A 24,910-nucleotide genomic window follows, 5' to 3' on the forward strand; every position below is an offset into this window, starting at 1 on the left:
CTTACACCCAGTTATGAGGGGCTTTTTCATCTCCATGGTTACAGGCTTTTCCTTTGTTTCCCTCCCTTCCCCTACGCTGCAGGTGTCTAGTCACATTCAGGTTCTTGCCAGAAGGAAATCTCGTGATTTTCATTCCAAGCTAAAGGTATGCGCTTTTCTGCTTTTGGGCTTGTGGTTGCTATGCATTTCACTTCCTGTTTTCCCTGGTGATTGGTGGATGCCTGATGCTGTGATTCTTGTAACCTAGTTTCCTTGCATGTGGTAGCTGTTTATATTTCTTATCTCTCTCTCTGTTTTTCTTTCTGATTTCTGCACTAGCATCTGTATTAAAATATTTTAACATCTTGAAAATGTTTCTCACTATGTAGATACATACTCAGTAGAAAATAACGTTATTTTATTTTAGAAGTTATATTTAAATATATATACATATACTGTGTTTAATATGTTGCAGCTTAAAGGAAAATTTTGTGTGTAATACACAGAAACACACAGGTCTAATTTAGATTTTTTGAACACTTAAAGATTTTTAAACTTATTTTTTGATAAGCATCAGATTTCCACCTATTGCCTCCCACTTTAAAAACACTTGTCTGTGATTCTCAGTTTTCCCAATACCATTTTAACAAATCTACTTTTTAATTAATAATTCTCCCTACCCCGTTCAACTATTTATTCTTTCTGGCTGAAGCACTTCAAAGACCTTTTTTTGTGGCTGCCATGAGTATATTGGGCTCAAAAACTTAGAATCAGTGCAGTAGGGTGCTTTACTTTTATAGAGTGTTACAGCAGTATCTAAACTAACTTATCTCGAGGAAATTATTCATCACCTCATTAAAAAAAACAACCTATGGCTCTCGTTTTCCATCCCCATTTTCTGAGGACACACTTATTTCTAAAAAAGAATCAGTGGCAAATACTGTTTTTCAGATTTTATTCACATATTTTTTTTAAAGTACAGTAAATGTAGGTGTTGATTTTTTCTTCCTTTAAATTTTTAAGTAAAAAATTAAGTAAAACCCTAGCAGTGTTGACATCTCGTAAACTTTTTGTATTTTTGCTGAGTTCTTTTTTCCCCCCAAAGAGTATGAGAACAAGTAATTTTTTAAATAGACTTTAGGGCAGAATGTGACGTAGTAAGCACTCTGGATGCTGTTTGCCACCATCCTGGAACTGCAGTATGTAAATAACAGCCTGGCTTTGTCACTGTCCTACTTGTCAGGAGCTCTTGGTTTTCTATATGCTGTGGGCAGCATGCTGGCAAGCTTGTATGGCTGTTGGTGGCTGGCTTTTGACCTGCACTGGCTGAGCAGTTTGGATTGGGGAAGAAGAACTAAGATGACTTAAACGTACTGCTTTTTAACCCAAGGTGCAATGATACAGAAGGCTGTAGCATTTCAAACTAAAACCATCCAATCCTGATGGCTAAAATTAGGCACCAGAGCTCATTTTAGAAACCTAGGCACTGTACTGACTCCATGCATGTGCCTATATGAATGCTGGGCACCTGTAGCCTCCTTTGTGGGAATACAGTCCTGAATTTGTTAGCAGGGTCTACTTCCATAGATTTCTATCGAATGGCTTCTTCTTTGGTGCTCAATGTTAAAATTCTGTTGAATTTTGTTATTCAACTGAATGGGAAAATGCTTTTGAATATTTCCAGGTCACATCTAAAATGTTTAAAAGGTACCCCCTTTACAGAAATCATATTGCTGCATCTCCTTTACTGATAATGAAGGCTTCTTCAGAGAAAAGCAGCAAAGTTAATGCCAATGATAACTGCAAATTCTCCTTCCTAGTAGACATTCTTTATGTTTGTAACAAATTGAATTTGGTTTTCTGTTTTCTGTTGAATGTGTTTGGCTCTAAGAAATCTGTTTAAAGAATATGCTGGATGCAACTTCTGAATAATAATTTCTGTCATTCCCATAATTTGGTGTGTATATCAGCAAAAAGGGGCAAGTTGCAGCACTGTGATATGTTTGTGGGACAAGGCACCAATGAAAATTAGTCAGTGGTTCAGGAACAAACAATCTTACTCTCAATCCTCCTTGCCAGTATTAAAGGAAAATCAATTATCCGAGGGGTTATCTTCATAGGCAAGGACAGAGAGTAAAAAATTCTGCACAAGGTTTGATCCATTCATAATGCATTCTTTTATGCGCAGTAGAAACAAAATGGATATTTTACCTAGTATTAGGGAAGAGAAAGAACATGCCTAAGAGGACCACATCAGATGATACTTGGCCTCCAGAGCTGTACCCAAGTTAAACTCTACAGTGAGTCTGAGGATTGCAGATTCTTCTGTTGTTCTGTTGCATCTGGGATGAAAAGTATAATTAAATTGAGAGATGGCGCCATATTTATCTGACTGCAGGATTATCCTGACCCCCATGGGATGCTGCCTGCTATTAGAATAAGGGTTGTGTCACATCTGTGTGGAGTTGTCTGCATTGAAATAAATGTACGATCTATCCTATTATGTTGATGTGTGTTCCTATAGTGAAGAGAGCAACAAACAAACTGGAGAGGGCATGTGTGAACTAAGACAGGCTCCTGGATCCCACATAAGGATAATTCTGGAGGCAAATTTTTGTCTCACCTGGCTCAATTCTCAATTCTTCCTAATGGCTGGAAAGGAAGAAGAAATTCAAATTAATACAGTTAGTTGCAACTGGTTCTGCTATTACATTGGTAAGAAATAACCAGGAGTGTGAAACAAGCAATACTTACTCCTGATCTACCTACGCCAGGAGAAATATTGGCTACATTTATTGTTGCATACCTGGTGAGGATCCACACATCTTTAGATATTGTTCTGTTGTAATAATTTCACCTCTTGGATATTTCTGTTGGGACAGGAAAATTCAGGAAGTGATTGATTACAATAGTGCAGCATCCAGTGATATGTAAATACTGCCTTGGTTCTTCTGAGCAATGAACTCCTGCTTCTAATTTGTTTTGGGACACATCAGTCAACAAATTATTGGGTAATGCCAAAGAAGAAAAGGAAGGGCATTCTGTGCATTTGCTACATCAGATGACAAGTTTGGCTTTCCTCCTCTAGCATTTTGGCCACCAAGGTCAGATGAAAGATGATGTGCAGGTCAATAAAGCAAAATACAGTTATTTTAGTACATAGATGTTAAGGTAAGGAAGAACCAGTGTCTTAGTGTAGTCTAGCCTGGTCCATAGCATGTGCCATTGACCTTTCTCAATGTCACCAACTTGTCCTGGACTGAAGTGCATATTCTGGAAGGGCCATATGGTTTAATCTGAAGACTTGTGAGTGACAAAAGATATCACTCCTCATTTTGTAGTATAATCTGTCATTAATTACTTTCTATCTTAGAATGCTATACATTTGTTCTCCTAGGATAGTCTGGCTTCAATTCTGACAACTGGTTTTATGATGACTCAACTAGCTAAGAGATCTGTTATGTCAACCATTCTTTCCAGTTGGGTGCTGTGTGGTTTCCGGGCTGTATGGCCGTGTTCTAGCAGCATTCTCTCCTGACGTTTCGCCTCCATCTGTGGCTGGCATCTTCAGAGGATCTGAAGATTCCAGCCACAGATGCAGGCGAAACGTCAGGAGAGAATGCTGCTAGAACATAGCCACACAGCCCGGAAACCACACAGCACCCAAGTGATTCCGGCTGTGAAAGCCTTCAACATTCTTTCCAGTGTTTCAGGCCCCATCAATGTCCAGTCACTGTTGTCCTTTCTTCAAGTCCATTGGTGTTATCTAAATGTGTATAACATCATTTCTGCCACATAAGACAGCAGCAGGCAGATTTGAGTAGATTGAGTTAATTGTAGGTGTTTGGTACTGGACAGTTTGCAGGTCAACTGCTGGTGGCCAGGCAGGCTGCCAGTGGCTTGAAACAGAAGGGTTGGTGAGGAGGAGTGAATGTTTAATAACATGAGTTCAGAGCCAGTGTCTCACTTCTCTTGGAGGCAGAGGACATCTTGGTGAGTGATTCTCACCCCAATTCAGGGAGACAGGAAAAAGAAATTTGTCACTTTCTGTTCTGGCTTGGACTCCATTTTGCTCAGTATTTTTCCTGCCTCGACAGGGAGTGCACAGATTTCTTTGGGCTCATTCTATCTTTGTTTATGTGTGTATTTGTTGCTTTCTGGTTGTAAGTAATATCTTTCCCTTGGTTCCCTCCCTTGTACTTTGTGTAGAGTAATATTTTTGTGGGGAGAGGAGATTTTAGGAGTTCTTGGGGCTTCTCCCTTCAGTTTTCCTGCCACTTTTCTCCTCCTTTCTATGGCGGATTGTAGGTTCTCCCCTGTTAGGGACTCCTTCCACAGGACTTCTGCTGAAGCCGCCAGATCTGCCTCAAGGAAGGGGTTTATCCTTCCAGGGCCAGCCGAGTTAAGGAGGGGGTTACTCCTCTGCCCCCAACAGCAGAGAATGGGAGGGGGTTACCCCTCCTGCATCCTGCTTGGCAGACGCCACTGGCTCGCCCACTCCAGCCGTGCAGTCACTCCAGCCCTGCCTCCTGGCCACAGCACAAAGAACAACAGCTCCAAGCATGCGCTGGGAGCTCAGCAGCACAGCACAGAGGGCAGACCCACAAAGAAGGACCGTCCTGCGAGTGGCACGTCCTCTTACCAGGCTGGTTCTTTGCACCAGGAGCCTGTGCCCACAGAGATCTGCCTGGCAACAGCACGAGTGCCCCCTCCATGGTGCAGGAGACATCGCACCACACAAGGCAAGACTGTATTGGCGCTGGGGAGGGCAGCACAGATGCTCACCTGTGACCAGTTCTTTAAATGTTTTAAACTGGAGAATTTGGCCTTTTGGATTACGAAAACCATCTCAGCACTTGATTTGCGTGACCCAGAGGATGTGCAAACTCCCTCTGCCAGCTCTGCAAAACCCATTAGGAAATCCCTCCTCAGGCCTTTCCCATACCTGTCTTGGAGGCTACACAGCATCCTATCAGCCCTGACTATGTCTCCCTTTGAGCCAGTGCAGACCATTCATCTCAGGTAGCTGCGTATGAAGACAGCTTTTCTCATTGCAGTTACATCTGCGAGACGAATCTCAGAGCACTTTCCATCAATCCAAACCTATGCATCTTCCATCCTGACAGGGTGGTTCTCCGAACGGACCACACATTCAAGCCTATGGTCAGTTCTTCCTTCCACCTTCAGCAGGAAATCATCCTCCCCAACTTTTCTCCTCAACCTTCTCATCCTACAGAGAGGCTGTGACACCACTTAGATGCCCATAGAACTTTAAATCATTCTTTATTAACACTTCACCTCCAAACCTAGGACAACAAATGTCAGCAGCTGCGATCAGCTCCACCATCAAGGCCTGCATCATCAAAGCACACAAGTCTCAGAACCTACCTATTCCATCCGACATTACAGCCCACTCTACACATTCTGCTGCTACTAACACAGCTTTCTGACATAATGCCTCGGTAGAGGAAATCTGTAAAGCTGCCATCTGGTCCTCACCTTCTTCCTTTGTGAGACATTACAAATTGCAAGCCTGGGTATATGCAGAAACCATCTTCGGACAGAAAGCTCAGGAGCACATACTGGACACTTAATGATAGCCCACCCTAATTAGGGACACTGCTCTGGGAGGTCCTACCAAGATGCCCTCCATCTACAAGAGAATGGTCCATTGGATAATCACTGTGAAGGGACCTTCTCTTGGTAGGCAGGAGGACATCTTGGTCCTCCCTTGGCATCGTTAGTGTCCGGAATGGACTTCACTGTCTAATGTCCAGTGCTGTGTTTCGTATGTTGCTTCCTGTTGTTGTTGTTCATACTTAACGTCTTGGTTCTTGTTCATGCTGTTCTCGTTATTTTAGTTCTTATTATTGTGCTCATCTGTTTTTTACTGCTTGGTCAGGAGTTTACTGAGCAAAATGGAGCCCAAGCCAGAACAGAAGTGACAAATTTCTTTTTCCTGCCTCCCTGAGTTGGGGGTGAGAATCACCCACCCAAGATGTCCTCCTCCTTCATGGTGAGTATCCAATGGACCGTTCTGCAATTAAAGTAGCCAGTGCCACACTTCTACAATTAGTGGCATAGCAGAATAAAATGTGGCTGGAACAATAATGGAAGTGACGAAAATACTGGTAATATTGTGTAGTGGTTAGAGTGTCAGATTAGGACCGTAGAGACTCAGATTGAAATGTCCATTCTGCCATAAAACTCACTGAGGGGCCTTGGGCAAGTTGTACAATCTTGGCCTAAGTTGTGTCAAAAATTATTGTGAGGGAAATTCAGAGGTGGGAAAACTGAGGTCTGCCTGAGATCATTGGAAGAAGTGCTGATTTATAAAGAGAGTCCTGTGTTTAAACAGTCTGATAGTTAGCATGGTGTAGTGATTAAAGTGTTAACAATGATTTGAGAAGCAAAAGTTTGAACCTCCACTTTACCATGGAGGCACGCTGGGTGACGTTGGGCCAGATATAACCTTTAAAAATCCCCTTGGTGGCAGTCAGTAGGAGGCATGGCTGCTGCCAGGACAGGGGCAGGAAAAATGGCTGTTGTGAGGACCGAGGCAAGGAAAATCCAGACCTTCCTGTCCATATGGGAACCATCCTGACATTGCTGCTCTCTTTCCCAAAAACGTCAGAGCAAAGCAGATTTGGAAAGATTACAGAAATGTTAAGGAAAACAAGAGTGGTACACAGAAGCACCACAATGCTGTGAAAAAGTAGGAGAAAAAATAGCTTTTCCACAGTGGCAAATCATCAGTATAGAAGAGGTCTCTGAAAGTATAAATAATCTAATATTATAGAGAGATAGCATTTATATATTATTCTTTTTGAGTACTTTTTCTTCATGTACCTTGCCTATTCTACAATACCAAATTGGTGGGAATATGGCCTGATGTCTTATTATTAAGTGCATAGCCTATTTAAATACATTTCTACAAATGTGCATATGAAGAAAGTATCTCCAATGACACATTAGATAACAATTCTGCTATACAGTACTAAAGATCATAGCAAATTTGGGCCCCAGTGTGTAATACTGGAAACATATACTTCTTATGTTGTAGGAAACACCTCTGAAATCTTCCATATATAGAATTTAAGAGAAGTTTTTAGGTATTCTAATTTAAGATAGTAAATGTTCCTGCAAATGACTGAAGTTTCTTGAACAGTATTGATAATTTTAACGCTTGGCTTAGAATAGTTGGTGCTGCTTATCTCTCAAGTAGATTATGATGTAACACTTTTTGCATTGATGTATCATTATATTTTCCATATTCATAACTGTGAAACAATTTCATACTGGGTTGGGTAAAGGATAGATGTGACTATACATCTTAAAATGTATGAGAGGGTATTTTAGGAATGGCTAAATCTTTGCCTTTGATTTCCAGTATTTATTAGCATGTAATTTGAAAATTCATTAAAGGAAGCAAAAAAAAAGATACCTAGAGTTCACACATATGTCATGCTTTAAAGTCCAGTAGTGTTTATTCCATACCATCTCCCAAGTTAAAAGAAAATGCTGTTGACAGGATACTAAAGATAGTTCTATATAGTCTTTATATATAAATGAACAATGGTAAAAGCCTTGAAAGGTTCTCTTCAATGTGAATGCTGTCTTCTGCATTCTGAAATACAATATGATGGATTAATTGCTCCTCATTAGGCAGCAAGTTGGGACTGCTTTGAATGTGCATTCTCTTTTTAGCATTAGCTGTTGCTTGTCTGAAATAGCCAGCTTTTGTATGTACTACTGTCTCCACTGATAATAAGAAAATTGGAGATCATGGCTACAGTTATTCAAGTGCCTTTTGTCCAAAACAATTGTATACTTCTATGGTTTGTTTACCTTTTTTCAGCTAGAACAAATAATAGGAAAGGTTATTTAAATCAGCATAGTATGTGAGCAAAAATATGTTTTGCAAAATTAATTTTACTAGAAAAGTATTTTATGTTAGTACTTCTTGCTCTACTATAATAGTAAAATTCATTTTAAGAGTAAATTTCACTTTCTTTGGTTTCATGTCCTTTTTTAAAGTTACATTTTCTCAGGCTTTAGTGGAAAATATGTTATATTCCAACACTTATTTTTCTTAAAAAATAGTATTACCTCTTCTTTTAATTAAACCCAAATATATTTTCAAAAGTTCTTTTTATTGTAAATTGAGTATGCCTCTTATCTCCCTAGATTACAAAGTTATTTTCATTAGAACAAACTTGAAATTATTTAATTATTTCACAATATATGTTAGCTTTAAATAGATGATGACCAAAAGTCCCTAATTTGCTTGGCACATAAATCTCAATTCAGTCTGCTTTATTACTGTTTGTTTAAAAAGGAATGACTGTCAGTAATTGTTTTCACCTCATGTGGTAATTATTTCAAAACGGGAAGGCAAACATGGAAACCCAGAGATCTGATTCATTAAAAGATAAGTTTGTTTGGAGTAGATTTTAATATAGCCCATATAGCCAAATGCTGTCAAACGACTAGCAATTTAAAACATGTAGAATTCATGTAAAAATTGTGTTCAATTTAGTAGTGACTGTAAGCTCAGAACGTGACAGAATGTAGGACTAATACTTGTCCTACAGCTTTTCTCCCTCATTGGCCCACAGCTATTTTTGTATGTTCATGTTGAGATATTTTTCTCCTCTTATCAGTTATTACCCACACAAATCTCTTTTGCTTAACCTGTAAGTACAACAGACATGATCAAGGGACTTGATCACTTTCCTGACACTAAAGGGAAAAGCATATGGACATTTTCAATTTAGATGGCTAAACATTTAAAGAAGTTATAATGTTTAGAGACAGTGAGAATATAAAGAAACTTCCCTTTCAGCACTGGAACTTTGGTTTCCCCAAAGTAATTCATGTGTGGTAAATTCCAGGCAGACAAAAGAATTTACATACAATAAATTGTGGACTAGCTTAGGTCACTTTAAAAGGGGATCAGACAAATTCATAAAAGATAGATCTCAAAGACTTGACAAATATGTTTACCTCATTAAAGTTCTTGTTGCTTTTGATGACCTGACCTTTATAGTTGCTAGAACCCACCAGGATTGATAGTAGAAGTCCAGCCCTGAAGTACATTTCTGCATTAGCCCCACAGACTATTTATTCAGGCAAGCTACTAATCGTATTGATACCACAATTTTCTGACAAGAAGGCAAGAAGATCCATGACAAATATGTTTAATTTACATTTTGCCGTATCCCTCTGGTTCCTGAATGTTGGTACATGGGAAAGACTGTTCCTTTCCTTCTCTTCTTATACACTTCCTGAAAGTGTTTAGATGACCACTGATTAAAAGGGATTCTGGTTTTTGAGAGAGACTTGTTATGATCCATCAGATCTTCTTGCCTTCTTGTTAGAAAAATTGTAGTATCAATACAGATTAGTCGTTTGCCTGAATAAATAGTCTGTGGGTCTTATGCACTTCACTGCTGGACTTCTACTGTCAATCCTGGTGGGTTGTAGCAACTATCAAGGGCATGTAGTCAAAAGCAACAAGAACTTTAATAAAGTAAACTTTAGCTGAAAAGGGGTGTGAAGTAATAACTGGATTTCAAAGGAAGTCTTTAACTGTGCCTTTTATGCTTGCCAGTTTATCTGCAGGAATGCCCTCCCAGGTTCCAGGTCCTTCTTCTCAGGGCTCTCCTGGCACAGCCAATATAACAAGTCTCCATGTGGAACTTCAGTCTGATAGCAGGAATCCAAATCCTCTGCTTCAACTTTCACAAACCCCACTGGTGTCCTTGCAGCTCTCACAGGCCAGGTCTTCCTGCAGTTTTTCCCCAGACCTCTGCTTTCTTCTTTCTCTTTTTTTCCTCTTCTGCCTCCCTCCTCCACTCAGGAAAAAAAGCAACTAAACTTTGGTTAGAGTCAGGGCCCTGAGTAATTCCTTTACAAAATATTACAAAATAATTAATTACAAAATAATTAAGATGGATGCCTGAAGACTATTCAGTGTTAGTTTTAGAAAACATCAACTCTTTCCTAGAATCTGGTTAGGATAAGAGTCACCCAAGGAATACCTGAAACAGGTAGTAATATATCAGAACCAATCATACCACTTTGAAGCATGATATTGTAAGTACGAATTCTTTTAGCATTTGCACAAGTAAATGCATACTTACATTAAACACCCCACCCCCTACCCCCAATCAAGATATTTCATATTTATTGCAGGATAACTGATAGTAAGAACAAAAGCTCATTTTCAGAGGAAGTCAAAAGTCTTGTGTTCATTAAATGTCTCAATGTACTCTGGGGTGCAGAATAAGGGTGTTAAGTCATGTATCTTGGCTAAATTCCAGTTTGGATAATTACTGCTAATCTGCCTGCCTAAATTCCCCATCCAGTTTTAATTGGATGTAGTCTTCTTCACTAGCTGCTGAAACTGTCATGTAGTATTTTAATGTGTGATTAATCAATTGCTCCATGTCACCCTAGAGATGGCTGCATATCTGTAAAGGAGGAAATGCCCAGTTTTATTACATAAAGTTGATACAATCGTAGGATGGGAGGGGACTGTGAAAACTGCCTAGTTTCATCCATCTCTGGCCATTTGTTAGAACATTTCATATATCAACTGTCCTGCCAATGAACACTGTATCTCACACTATAGAGGGCCATCAGTCGTGCTCAGGCAAATGAAGCCCACTTTTACGGAGGATTCTTCAGACAAAGAGAAAATGTAGAATTCGTGTACATGCTGGTTAAGCAACTGAGCCAGATGTTACAGGAAGGGGCAAAATGAACAAAATGAACAAATCAACAAAAACAGAACCAAGTAAGAAATGTGACTCCTGGAGAATATTCCCCCAAAGGATATATTTAAACACTAATTATACTGTGGTACCAATTATTGCCCAATAAAATTAACGCTTCTGAAATATTTGAAGTTTCTGAAAGAATGTGGCCCAGGACTTATGCTTGATGATTAGTCTCCTGGTCCAAGACATTACTTAACCTATGTCTGTACGTACTCATGACCCAAGACAGAAAGAGAAGCAGAAATGTATAAAAATTGGCCCCTGCTATTAGCAAGCAGAAAAGAACCCTTGGATTGGCCAGATGGGGCATAAATAGTGTGAATGTGACCTGTTGCCCCTTACCATGTTCAACAACAGGCCCATTTCCTCGTTGTGCAGAATTTTTCCCTTCTGTTCTCTCATCTTCTTCGCCTGACTGCCCCAGCCCAGCATTGACACTTCCAGGCAGGTGCTGGTTAAGCGAGCTGAAAATGAATGTTATGGACCAGGAAAAACCAAGACCTCTGAATTTTAAATGTGGTTTAGAAACAGCAGGCAAATTTTTACTCCTTTAAAGAAGGTTCCCTTAAAATAATAATCCTAGACCAGAAGCTTCTGAGCCAAAAATAGGTCAGGCAGTTGGGTCAATCTTTTGAATAAGTAGATTTTTCACTGCATTGCACCCCCACTGCTGCTAAAAGCGTGACTTCTTCAGGAGCCGTGTCACTCTCAGCCAGATCCCCTGTGACTGCAGGAGCAGCTACAGATGGGTCCACAGGTGTTAATGCTGTTTCTGGAAGCATTAACACCTGATCAGGTTTCTACCTACAAATCTGCACAGGATGGTGGGGAGAACGCTGCCGAGAGCAGCTGCTCCCCCTGCTGCCAGACCCCCTGATTTAGGATAAAAGCTTCAATAGACAATGTCCAGTTTGCAACAGAGGAGTTTCCGCAGGTAACCAACCAGACTGAAAGCCTAATAGCTGCCAAACTAGGCATTTAATTGTATCAGCATGGTAGGCATGAATATGATTAGTCCTTTTATTCTTTTGATGAAGCCGTTCCTTGGTGAAAATGAATAATTACACTTTATACATAATGAGGAGGAACACTTTCCATTTTTAATTGTATTGTAGCATATTTTACTGAGAAAATGCACTTGTCCAGAAGCATCTTAACATACTCTTTGTTGTTACATCCAGGTAACAAGCATGGTAAGTATTTTCAGTAAAGCAAACCTTATGTATTTTAGCTGTGCTTGGCAGTTTTTTTTCCTTATTAGCAAGCTTTAACTGTACCGCTAGCCTGTGCTTTTTCTAAAGGAACTGTTCAAAAGAAGAAGCTGCTCACCATTTCATTACTTTGTCTGGGCTTTTTAGGGAACATGTGTGTGACTTTGTATACCCTATGTTAGGATGGCATGTATTCCTGGCCGGCATGCTTGCAACTTTGCTTGTAACAATGAATCTGCCTCTTGGTGCTTGTGTTCCTTCTTTGTTGAGTTATATACCAAAATGTTCGCATTTTCTAAAACAACATTTTTCAAAGTGAAGAGACAGTCAGTGTAAAATGGTACACTTCAGTCGCCTTGCTGGATTCACTTGCAGGTAGAGAAACTGCAAGACTTAAAGGGTGGGATCACTGGGTTGCCAACCTTGCCTCCTATTCCCCTTCTTGCCAACCACTCTACATACATGACTGCTGTTTCATGCCAGGCAGCAGTGGCTCCTTCCTTTCCTGTCTCCTTTCACTGTTGCCCCCTACATCTCACTCACTCACTCACTCACTCACTCACTCACTCACTCACTCACTCACTCACTCACTCAAACATCTGTGTTGTCGCCACCTCCTCTTCAGCCAACCCAGCGGTGATGGTTTCAACTTCTGCTCCTTATCCTCCCTTTCCATCTGTCTGTCTCCATTGTCCCCATGCTCATGTGGGGGGGGGGGTGGCACATCTGTCCTGGTCTGCACCTTGTCTGCCTACTTGCTGTAGTTCCACAGTTCATACTGGGAGGGTGGCTCCTGTTCCTCGTTTGCATGCCTGTTTCCATCATTGCTACCTCTGAGGTTTCCACAGCAGCAGCAATTTCTGCTCCTCCTTCCCACCCTGCTCTGGCCACTTGGGAGGCATGGATGAGGCTGGGGAATCGAGGTGCACTGCATGCACAACCACAGTTAATGTTTCTCCTGAAGGAAGGGGTTAAAAAAAGTTCTCAGATTTTTTGCAAACTTGAAGGGTCTCCCAAGCTTGCAGGAAAATCTATTTTCTGTCTTCATGGTCCTTGTCTGCAGACTGGGACTGTTTTGAGAATAGATATATTGAATACCTCCAGGGAAGACCCAGATTAGTGTGTTTATATCTATCAGGAGAAGCCCCAGAGGGCCAAAGTGACTTTCCCCCTTTTTGTTCTCAAAACAAGTGTGAAAGATAGATTAGGTAAAGAAAGTGACTTATCCAAAATAACCCAGCAAGCATTCATGTTAAGAGTAGGTTGAAATCTGGGTCTCCCAGATCCTCATCCTTACACTATAATCACTACACCACAATGTCTCTATACACATCTACAAATGGCTGGTATCTTCTTGACAATTTGAATTGAGTCCATTATCAATTATTTATAACCCCCCCCCCTATTTTCCATGATGTGATACAACCACATGTGTAGTGTCAATCACTTAGATTTTTTGTGTGAAAGCTTCTCCATCCATTTGTTGTGTTACTCATACCTAGCTGCTTAGGTTCTTACATGTAGGATTTACACATGAACAGATATGCAGGCACCAATGTATTGGGCATGCCATGGGAACCGTATTGTCTTGATCCACACTCTGTATAGGATATCGATATTGGCACAGGCTAGTCTGTACTTTAATTGTATCTGTTTCTACTTTCCTGTTTTAAAAGGTTTGTTACAACCCAAGCCTACAGGACAGAAATTTAAAACTAGAAACAATTTCTGCCACTTGGGCTCATCATTCATTTTATAGCCTGAGACTGGGACTGAACCCAGTGAGCTACCCTAAATTGTATATGTTTATGCCACATAGTCTTCAGGTGCAGATGTACATAAAATTGTTTAGCATGGCCTCCTCTTGCTATCAGTAAATAGGAATCACTTAGAGTGCCCAGGTCTGGAATTAAACCTTAATAATTTAGTCATTTGCTTGCCTGCTACACTTGGGTCTCCAACTCAGGTCTTCGGTGCCTGCTAATGACTTCATGGAGCCTGTACTGAAGAACATGATTTTCAGATCTGGACTGGCTATGGTTACCCACAGTTCTGGCATCTCTCTGACATCATTGATAGCTGGGGTAGAAGAGCACAGATTCACCATCTCCATATAACATATCCCACTTTTAAATCTGAACTACAGCAAGATCTCACTTCTGAATAAAGAGTCTCCGAGTGGATTGAGCAGCTTCTACCACTGCATGGTGTCAAGCATTTTAAAATTCAGTTTCTTTGGAAATTTGAGCACATATTTAAATCATTCTCTTTCAGATGACCAGGATTTAAAAATGCTTGACTGGATTATGCATTCTGACTTAGTTTCAGAACAGATAACACCTGGCATTGGTATGTGAGATGCACCCTGCAGTACACACACAAAAACCTGTTCTCATCCTTTCTTCTACAGGCTGTGTATCTTCACAGGCTGATAGGATAAATTGCAGCCTTTAATGCCGAAGATCATCCACCTTTCTGTGCCCGTGAAGGATGCTGAATATGGTGGATAGGCAAAATCCAAAATGTACAAACAACCTCCCAGTTATTGCTCTCCTATTTTTACATTCCAATCTAGTGGGGGCCAGTAAGCCAAATACCCGGCTAGATTTTTAAAAGATCTTTATTCTGAACCAGTAACTTACTTTGTTGTTGTTGTATTCCTGTCTGAGCTCCACAAAAGGCTCAGGCTTTATTTTGGGTTGGGGTGTCAGAAAGTTCAATCCCCTGCTTCTTTGTAACAGAGACTTGTATTCACAATTAATATGTTACAGCAACATTCGGAAGAAAACTTTGCCCTGAGATAGTCTGAATCATTTTAGCCCTTGTGCTGCATTTTTCTGCATGCTTTTATTTTTCATGTTTCCTGTGCGTCTTTTAATTTAAGCATATGTGCTTTCTAGTTGTGTTTGCTCAGTGTGATTTGTTGTGCCTGGTGCATTAATGATTGCCTACAATTGTCATGTTAAAGGATCAGACTGCAAAGGACAAAGCACTCCAGCACATGGCAGCCATGTCATCCGCGCAAATAGTATCTGCAACAGCGATTCACAATAAATTGGGCCTGCCAGGAATTCCCCGTCCTACATTTCCTGGAGCACCTGGAGTAAGTTAATTGTCTGCACTTGAAAATACATTTTAGAATAATGATTTGTAGGAAATGAAGTCTACATCAATTAATTTCTGCATAAAATATACTTCCCTCTATCTGCAAAATTCTTTGGTAGGAAAAATAGAATACATATGCTTATACAAATCATAATTAAATGCTATATCTTTCATTTTTCCTTTATCTAGTTTTGGCCAGGAATGATACAAACTGGGCAGCCAGGATCTTCTCAAGAGTAAGTTTAGAAAATAAGGCCGCGCTTCTCTGATTGTGTATGTATACGTCATAAGTAAAGCATTTGTTTAACAATTTTGAATATATAAGTAGCTAAACATGGGGATGTGCAGTTCAAAAAATGTCATATTAATTTCATTTTGGGGTTTCAGGGAAGGCATCCTAAATGTTAGCCTGAATTTTCAGGAATGTTGTTACCATTTTAGGATTCTGGTATCTTTTTTTGGATTCTGACCACCACCTTGTTTCCTTTGCAAAAGATAAAGATTCTCAAAACTAAAGGCAAATTAGATTGAGAAGATCTTCGGCATGTTCACACATCACTTCCACTGCTCACCTGTATGTGTAATTATATCCATAGCAGATCTTAGGCTGACATACTTTCTCTCTGCTCACTTCACTGCACATAGAAACAAACAGCTGACCTGTGACATCTTCTGTTTCAAGTTTTTTTGCCGTCGAGCTGACATATGGCAACCCTGTAGGGTTTTCAAGACAAGAGACATCCAGAGGTGGTTTGCCATTGCTTGTCTCTGCATCAAAACCCTGGTATCCCTTGGGGGTCTCCCTTCCAAATACTAGCCACAGCCAACCCTGCTTAGCTTCTGAGATCGAACAAGACCAGTCTAGCTGGGCTATTCAGACCAGGGGTTTGTTTCATTAAAATATAGGAATTTCTTTGGTCTTAGACATTAGCCTAACAGATTTATGCTCATGGTCAAAGGAGATCCTGCAGAGCACATCAGATCAGCAGGTCATTTGCAAATGTACAGAAGGAAGCACATGATCTTTAGATCTACTTGCAATCATACTACGTGCTGTGGGAGTGAAAGACTGATGTGCAGAATTCAGTTGCTAGGAGAGAGGCATGATCACTTTCAGTACCAATTATTTGAATATCTTTATGAACTGAACTGACCCACCCCTGCAAGTACAATAAGGGAGGAAGAAAGTCTTTAGTAGTTTCATCCTTATGTAGGTCACATACCAAGCAAGAAGAGAAATTCCTGCTACTTTAAATCACATAGGTTTCTGGGTGTTGCAGTAAAAGTGGATTGCAGATGGCATTTTGCGTGCCTGCGTTTCCTCGATGGGGAGTGGAACATTCCTTTGTCGGAAGGTCCACTATAATAGCAAGAATATTTATTATACAGCAACTATTGCAGCAACACCATGAGGTAGACCAGAAGTGTTAGCCCCATATTAACAATACGAAGCTAACTTGCTTGAACTTTTCCAGTTAGTACATGACTGATGTGAAATTTGAAGCAGATATTTCCTGTTTATAGTTTGTGTTATGCACTAGAGTGTGCTAGGTTCTTCTACAGCTTTGTTTCTTTTATTTTCTTTTAGCTACCACTATGAAAACAGACTTTAGGAAACTTTATGGTAGAAAAGAAGGTCATATAAATGATGTTTCACTATGCCAAAGGCACTAAATATGTGACAAAATGCAGTTATTTTTTATTAAAAGGTTTCAGAGGTAATAAACTATACCTGAATTATTATAGTGTCTGACGTTACATCCAATATTTTCTTTCAGCATAAAGCCATTTGTTCAGCAAGCCTATCCCATACAACCAACAGTTGCAACCCCTATTTCAGGTAACACTTTAACAGGTTTATGTATTTTTTTCCGCATTCCATGTCTAAATTCTTTTTCTCCTGCTCTCAGCTTTATATCCTTTCTCCTTTTCCACCTTCCTTCTGGATTTCCTGCTCACCAAATAGCCTTTCATTTGTCCCCCTGTCTTCAACTGTATTTATTATTAATTTACTTACTTTATTTACCTTTGACTCCAAAGGGAACCCAAAGCAGCTTACATCATGCCACTCTCCTCCATTTTATCCAAAACAGCCCTGTGAGGTAGATGAAGCTGAGAGAAAGTGACTGGCCCAAAGTAACCTAGCAAGTTTTCACAGCAGAGTGAGGATCTGGGTATCTCAGATCCTAGATTTTCACTCTAAGCACTACACTCACACGGACTGTTGGCTTTACCCCTCTCCCTGGAAAAAATTATGCAAGTTTCAGAAGTTACACAGTAGCAAATCACTCAGGGGAGTTGAATAGTTCCCACAGCTAGGCCTGGCCAAGTTGTGCAGAGGGTGTTACTAGGTCCAAGACATTTGTGTGGTATCAAGTTGTCTGGTAATCACTGCTGCATCTGGCTTGAATTACCATTGTCTAGTGATTGCTTCTGACCCTTGCCTTGATGAGCTCTCCTCCAGGGCCAGCAGGAGTGGAGTATGGATGGACTGGGAGGTCAAAATATTCCTGAAAGGGCTCTGTCTTTTTGTGAAAGAAACCAAGGTTTGATAGTTGATAATATTATTGTGGCACATAGTAGCTCCCACAGGCGCTGCTTAGATTTTGGGGGGATAACCCCCCTTCCCCTCACCCACACAAACTGTATTTTTTAATTTTTCTTCTGTACATTTCAGGTTTTTGTGCTAAACCTGGGGCTTTTCTCAAGCCTGTCAAAAGATCCATTTTGTCTGTTCATGAGTCCAGTCTCTTGATTTAAGTAGTCACAGTTGGGGCCATGTTGAAAATTAGATATGTTGATTGTAGTCTCTAGCCCTGTTTAGACCAAGTCAAATATCAGATCAGCAAATGAATTCCAATGGAGCAGTTTCTTCCTAGAAGTTTTCCCTTGAAGCTTTCCTGTAGAAATAGCACAGCTTTTAATTCTACTAATGAATGTCCATGGCAGTTGAACTACTGCATTTATGTTTTCTGAGTTTCCAGTTTAAATGGCTAGTCTTTGTCAGTTGTTTTCAGGACTTTACAAAACAGTTTGAACAAGTTGGTGCTAGACTATCATTGTACTGATACACCATTATAATAATATGCATAGCCCATTCTCTGAATTCTCAGACCTGTCCCTTGTGATAAGTCTATATTCACAAGGTGCTAGAGATTTACTTTAAAAAGAAAAAACAGAAGCTAGAAATTCACAGAACCTATTATTTTATTGATATAATGATATTCTACTTATGATAGTTTTTTTAATATTGCAAAAATCCCAGTGGTCCTGGGGAGGGACTGCTAGGAGACCAGGACAGGAAAATTGCAGGGTAGCCTGTCATGTAGAAATTTTCATTTCCACTGCACTCTCTGCAGCCACACAAGCAATGGAGAAACTACAGGAGCTGCTTCCTACGCAGAAACCACAGCTGGTAGGTCTTTATCATGCAGTGATGAAATGGCATCCAGAAAATGGACCTGCTACATGGAACTTGTCCAGTTTCAAATTAATGAACACGGGAATTGTTAGCCCTGGTGAATTTTCTTAAGGACCTCCTTCCCATTAAAATGTTATCACTGAATTTTAAACAAAGGAAATGCATTAGGGGGCAGGTACTGGGGAAACATTTCTCCAAATCTGCCATAAATATGGACCATTCAGGTACTTACTTACTATCTATCTATCTATCTATCTATCTATCTATCTATCTATCTATCTATCTATCTATCTATCTATCTATCTATCTATCTATCTATCTATCTATCTATCTATCTATCTATCTATCTATCTATCTATCTATCTATCTATCTATCTATCTATCGTCTGTCTGCCTGTCTGCCTGTCTGTCTGTCTGTCTGTCTTTCTATCATCTATCTGTCTGTCTGTCTATCTGTCTGTCTGTCTATCTGTCTATCTATCATCAGCCCAAATTGGCTCAGGGTAACTTATAACAGAGAAATTGTCATACAATAAAATCCATAAAAACTGACATAAAATTCCATAATCCCAAAAAACCTTGATGCCTTAAAATTGATGGTATCAATCATGGCCAGTACACTCCCACATCAATATCTTCAGTCATATTGTGGAGGGGGAAAGGGGAGGGGAGGGGAGGGGAGGAAGGGAGGCCAATCTGATAGAAAACTGTTGCTGTCCTTAACCATGGGTGTGGCAGAACAGTTCTGTCTTACAGGCCTTGAAAAATTGCACTGAATCCTGCATGGCCCTCTGACTCAACAGAGTGTTCCACCAGGCTGGGGTTAGGGCCAAACAAGCCCTGTCCCTGATTGAGGACAGTTAGGCTGTTTTAGGGCCAAGGACCACCAGTAAATTGTCATTTGCTGACACAGAGCCGTTTGGGGACCATATGGAAAAACACCACCCGATCAAGTGTGGATGAGGGTGAAGTCATAAAGCTTAACATTCCGTTGTGCCATGCATTATCAGAAATTACATTCCTAATGGCTGGTAGTCTTTCTTTGTGTGTATTCCTTGATGATCAGATCACTAGTAGACTGACATTTCTTAGGAGCAGCACTGTACTATTCTGCAGTAACTGAGAGTTCTGGTAATATAGAATATCAGGATTCAATCTATAGGGCCCAATACTCATGAAGTGAGAGTTCCAGTTCTTGGAGCAATGGAGCTACATTGTTTGCAGTAGAAAAGTGGTTCTTCCAATTGAACTTTACAATGCTGTCTGACTAGGCTACTGTGTAAGACTCAGTCAGCAGCGGGGCTCTTCTAACAGTCCTGTTAGTTAAGGGGCATGGTCTGGCCCAGCTGCCAGGTCCTTCAAAGTCTGGTAATGGACCAGGTGGAGGAAGTTGGCAGCTAGCTGCAGAGCATGGAGCAAGCTCAAAGCGGCAAAGAATTGGCAGGAACAAGAGAACAAGTGTCGTTGGCTGGCCCAGCAGCCAAGGAGGCCTTGGAGGGAGGCTGAAGAGCTGTCTGGTGAGACAGTGTTGTCAGCCTCCAGGTTGTTGCGGAAGATCTCCTGCTATTACAACTGATCTCCAGGCAACAGAGATTATCTTCCCTGAAGAAAATGTCCCCTCTGGAAGGTGGATTCAATAGCACTGTACTCCATTGAAGTCCATCCCCTCCCTAAACCCCACCCTCCTCAGGCTCTACCCCCAGAATCTCCAGATATTTTCCAACCCAGAGCTAGCAGCCCTAGGTGAGGTGGTCCCACAAGAATAGGACACCGAGAACTCAGAGGTGGGGAAGAAAAGGCCCTAACAATCAGCTCCACCAGGCACTAGGACATAGCCAAAGGCTCAAGAACTGTTGGGGCTGATGGGACAGAAGTCTAAGTCCCCAGAGGAAGAACCACAGTAGACTGTGGGAGTTTAGAGGTGGTGGGAACCCCAGTATAAGGGGTTGGAGAATAGCTGTACCTATGAAGAAACACCTGGGGTAAAAGGGTAATGGAATTTCTCCCAGGTCCATGAAGGAACCTTTAAGAACCCACACCCCGTATGAGGGCAGGGAAACCAGTATCAGGTCGCTGGGAAGGGGCGACAACAGTCATCTGTACTTTGGTGTTTGTTGTCATATTGCTACTTTTTTGTCAAATAAGATCATATGAATTAGCAGTGTTGAAAATATTACCTGTTGGGCAGAGTTTTCTATATGGGCAGTACAGAGACTTGGAGGTACAGTATCTTTGGTTCTGTTTCCATCTGTTTGTTAAAGAACAATTATGCGTTAAGTATGAATAACAGTTAACTTTGAGTCCAGAAGCACCTTGGAGACCAAAAAGAGTTTTGGGAATCAACCTTTGTTGTAAAGAATGTTGTAAAGGATGCAAAGGTACCATGCACATTGTAATTCTCGATTATAGCAGGGGAAAATACTTGGGGGCAAAAAATTAGCATCTGTAGTGAGATTAAAATTCTGTGTTCCAATTCACCCAGAAGCTCCATAGTTGTGAATTAATTCAAGTTCAGCAATCTCCTATTTCAGCAATTGAAATTTTCCCTTGAAATTTCTTTCCTTGAAAACTGCCACTCTTGGGTCAGCAAAGATTAAATTGTTCTCCCACTGTTTTTTTCCTAGTGTTGTGGTTTTTAATAGCATATTTATGTCCATTTATTCTTTTGTGTAGGGAACTGATCTTTTTGGAAGTGGAAGGGCATTTCTGATATTTGGTGTCATGTATAATGCTGGAACAAGTGAATCAACCTGAGGTGGTATGGCAGGCCTTGTTAGGTCTGGATAGCATGTTGTCAGAGTGGATATGGGGACAGAGTTGGCATTTGGGTTTTCCCATCTGTGTCCATGTTTGGAAGAGTATTGCTATGGGTAAAAAAAACATTTAAGGTTAGGAGGCTATCTATGAGCAAGAAAAGGTTTGCTTCCTAACTGTGAGTCATTGTCCAGCATAGGTTGTAGATCTTAATTATGTGTTGAAGCAGTTTGAGCTATAGTACGGATTCCCAAAGTGGACTCTATTGCACCCCTAGGGGTGGTGGAAGCATCAAGGGGAGGTGGGGGGCAGCGGTGAGTAATGGTGGGACAATAGGGAGATGTTAGAGAATTTTGGGGCAGTAAAGGATGGCACAGGGAATCTTGAGCCAGCTGGTGGGTGAAAGGTGCTTGGGACAGAACTCTGGTGATGCAGCCCAAGTCAAGCTGCAACAGCCGTTGTGAAGCAGTCAACCATGCCCCAAGAAGCTTTACTCTATGATGCTACCAGGCACTGCTGCTGACCAGTACATGCAGCACCAGGCCAGGTTGTGGGGTAATGGTAGGAAAGACTCCATGGCTGGGGTGGAAATGAGAGAAAGTAGCATTCCCCAGCCCTGCAAAGCAGCCCCTGAGGCAGGTGGGTCAGACTCTTCCTTGCAGGAAGTTTCCAAGCCCATGTCCTTTTGGCAAGGGTTGGAGGACAGCCACCAGGGAAGGCAAGATGTTCAGGCCAGGCTCATGTCAGAGCAGGGCTGTATAAACTGACAGAGTGGGCAGGAGTGGAGGGAGGCATGGCTGCCCTTCCCTCCCACCTCAGAAGTGTGCACTCCTCCAGGACGAATGCTCCTAACCCAGATTGAGGAAGGGGCTGGTGGCCTCCCAGGTCATCCAGTTCCCTAACAAGAAGTTGGGAAAGGGCACAAGGTGTCCTTCCTGCTTCTCGCTCACTTCGATTCCTTCCAACTTAGCAATTTTAATTTTGTGTTGTTTTTGCCAAAAAAAGGGGTGGGCAGAAAGGCAGGAGCTATGGACTGCAGAGTGTTCTGTTGCCTAGGACTGAGAACTTCTAGACAGGTTTGAGAACTTGTCAAGTAGAATCCACAAATATGTAGCTGTTCCAGATTGTATGAACAAATGCTAGGTTCTTGTTGCCAGCTAGGCAGGTATTAATTGATTTCAACCTGATTTTAATATTGAGAGATTTCAGCCTGATTTAATATTGAGAGAATGAATCCACCATATATTCCTGCCTGGGCATTGAGTTCAGAAGAAGACACCTACTTGGCTGTCCTGCCCCCTTTAGAGGTGAGGGAGGTGGGGGCAGCCCAGAGGGCCTTCTCAATAGTGATCCCTGTACTGTGGAATGCTGTCCCACCAGAGTCATCTGCTCTCCTGGAGTTTTGATTCCTGGTGAAGACTGACCTCTTCACCCTTCGCATTTGGCTGATTCTCACCTTACTGGGATCAGGGGGCGGGTCTTGAGATGTCCTATATACACCACTCTTGGGGGTGGTTGGGGTGAGAGTTTTACAGTTTAAAATGTTTTATAGCTTTAGGATTGGTTTTATTGTGGTTTTAATGTCTTATTGTATTGGATTTTATTATTGCTTTTATTGTGAAACCCCCACCCCGACCCCCGAGACTGTTGTAAAAGCAGGGGAATACATCTAAATAATAATAATAATTTCTAAATACCCCCAGTCAGAGTATCCCAATTGGAAGAACCACTTGTCTAGTACATACAGCCTAACAACCAAGGATTGTAGTGATGTGACTTTTAAAAATTTATTTTAGCCATTTTTGTACCTCCTCTTTCCCCAGTTCAGTTCAGGGTGCCCCATTCAGCAAACATTAAAGATGATTGGGGAAGGCAGTGGCAAACCACCTAGTAAACATAGTCTGCCTAGTAAACATTGTGATTTGGCATCACTTCCATGCATCAGTAATAAACTGGTTCTTGCATAGATTCTTTACATTTACTTTTTTAGATGGAACAAGACTGAAGTGATGCGGCCCCTGTACCTCTGCTCGTTTAAGGTGCTCAGGGTTGTCAGACATTTGGGGTTGCAATTTCAGTGCTTTCTCCAGGCACCATTTCCTGTAGATACGCCCCTGGCGACATGCCTCTGATGACCTTCTCCCCCCACCCCCAAAAGCTCTTGAGTTCTCTGAGTAGCGGTCAGAACTCTCTCTCTCTCTCTCTTTCCTTCCTTCCCATACCTTTTCATATTGGTAAAACAACTCAATAATTTGGTTTACTTTTAATTGGTCATGTTTTATCTGTGAAATACCTACATGTATTTACAATATTAGAAGTTGTTTCCAATTTGCTGTAAACCTCATATCAGGAAACAGGTGTGGGTTCATATGAGGGGGGCACTATGGATCGAGGCCACGGCCTGAAGAAGTTTAGGAATTACTGAGCTATAAGTTGTATATTACCATCAGTTGTGTTCTCTTGTTGTTTTATTTGGACCTATCTTGTTGCAAGTTATCCATTGGTGTCATTATGGCTTTGTTGATCTGTTTCCTTACTACATCCATTAACTATTTGCATTGTATACAAGTGTGCTGTGATCACAGTTCCAACGAACTGACAATAGATTTTTAAATAATTGTATTTGTAAAAGTGGTAGTCCAGGATGAAGTTATTATTGATATCCAAGAATTAATGATACAGTGCATCCGGGGGAGGGCGGACTATAAACCCAATAAATAATAATAATAATAATAATAATTAGTAATTTGTATACTAAGAAATTGAGGACTTTTCATTAAGATAATTATTAATACTATAGGGTTTGAACCTGCATCAGCTCCAGCACCCTCGGTTCCTGCTTGGCAAGGTCGATCTATTGGAACAACTAAACTCAGACTGGTAGAATTCTCAGCTTTCCTTGAACAACAGAGAGATCCAGAATCGGTGAGCCCTGCCCTTTATATACATCCTGAAAATGCCCTTACCAACTGATATTGTGCCTCCTGTTTCCCTCCCATTTTTATAATCCTTTCCTGCCTGCTTCTCTAAGAATATAGAAATATGCATTGAGTTGGACCCAGTGGCAGATTTTCACGAATGTAAAGTATGTGTGTGTTGGATAATTTCCTCCTTCTGTTGCTGACCCCAGTTCACCCTCATGTTCCTCAGGGTCATCTGTGCCCCAGGAGCAGAGTTCCAGATGGCAATAGGATAGGGGAAAGAAAAAAAATTCATAATCTGAGATTACTGTTGGAGCCAACTCATTGGTTTATATGAGGCGGCCTATAAATTTAATAAATAAAAAATAAAAAAATAAATATTGTACAGTTTAATTAGAGAACCATGGGAATTGTGGTGTCTTAGCAACCTGTACTCCTTTCCAGTGAAATTATCTGCTCAGCGTATCTAAACTACTACTCCTGGCAATGATGATGTATGCCTTTTTATATACCCACTTCAATGTCAATGCTACTTTTGATCTTTAAAGTTTGGAGTCTCCCTGGGCATTTACATCAGCAAATTAGGCCCTACTTTGTATGCCACTTTTTAGTTGGGTTATACATGCTGCAAGGCCTTTTCTGATGTGGCACCAAGACTGTGGAATGTAGTCACCCACAAAGCTTGCTTTCCTACCTGTTAGGCAGCTTGAGGTGCACCTATTTCACCAAACCTTT

General features: G+C 41.0%; 1 protein-coding gene across 1 annotated transcript in view; it reads left to right on the forward strand.

The window, feature by feature from the left end:
* TEAD1 (TEA domain transcription factor 1) overlaps positions 1-24,910 on the forward strand; it is a 159,782-nt gene that overhangs the window by 97,140 nt on the left and 37,732 nt on the right. Inside the window, exons 4-9 of the mRNA XM_048484579.1 lie at positions 83-145; positions 11,945-11,956; positions 14,943-15,077; positions 15,269-15,315; positions 16,858-16,919; positions 24,055-24,179. Of these exons, the coding sequence (XP_048340536.1) occupies positions 83-145; positions 11,945-11,956; positions 14,943-15,077; positions 15,269-15,315; positions 16,858-16,919; positions 24,055-24,179 (444 nt within the window). The remainder of the gene's footprint in view (positions 1-82; positions 146-11,944; positions 11,957-14,942; positions 15,078-15,268; positions 15,316-16,857; positions 16,920-24,054; positions 24,180-24,910) is intronic.

This window comes from Sphaerodactylus townsendi, linkage group LG02 (genome assembly GCF_021028975.2).
Source record: "Sphaerodactylus townsendi isolate TG3544 linkage group LG02, MPM_Stown_v2.3, whole genome shotgun sequence".
Lineage (NCBI taxonomy): Eukaryota > Metazoa > Chordata > Lepidosauria > Squamata > Sphaerodactylidae > Sphaerodactylus > Sphaerodactylus townsendi.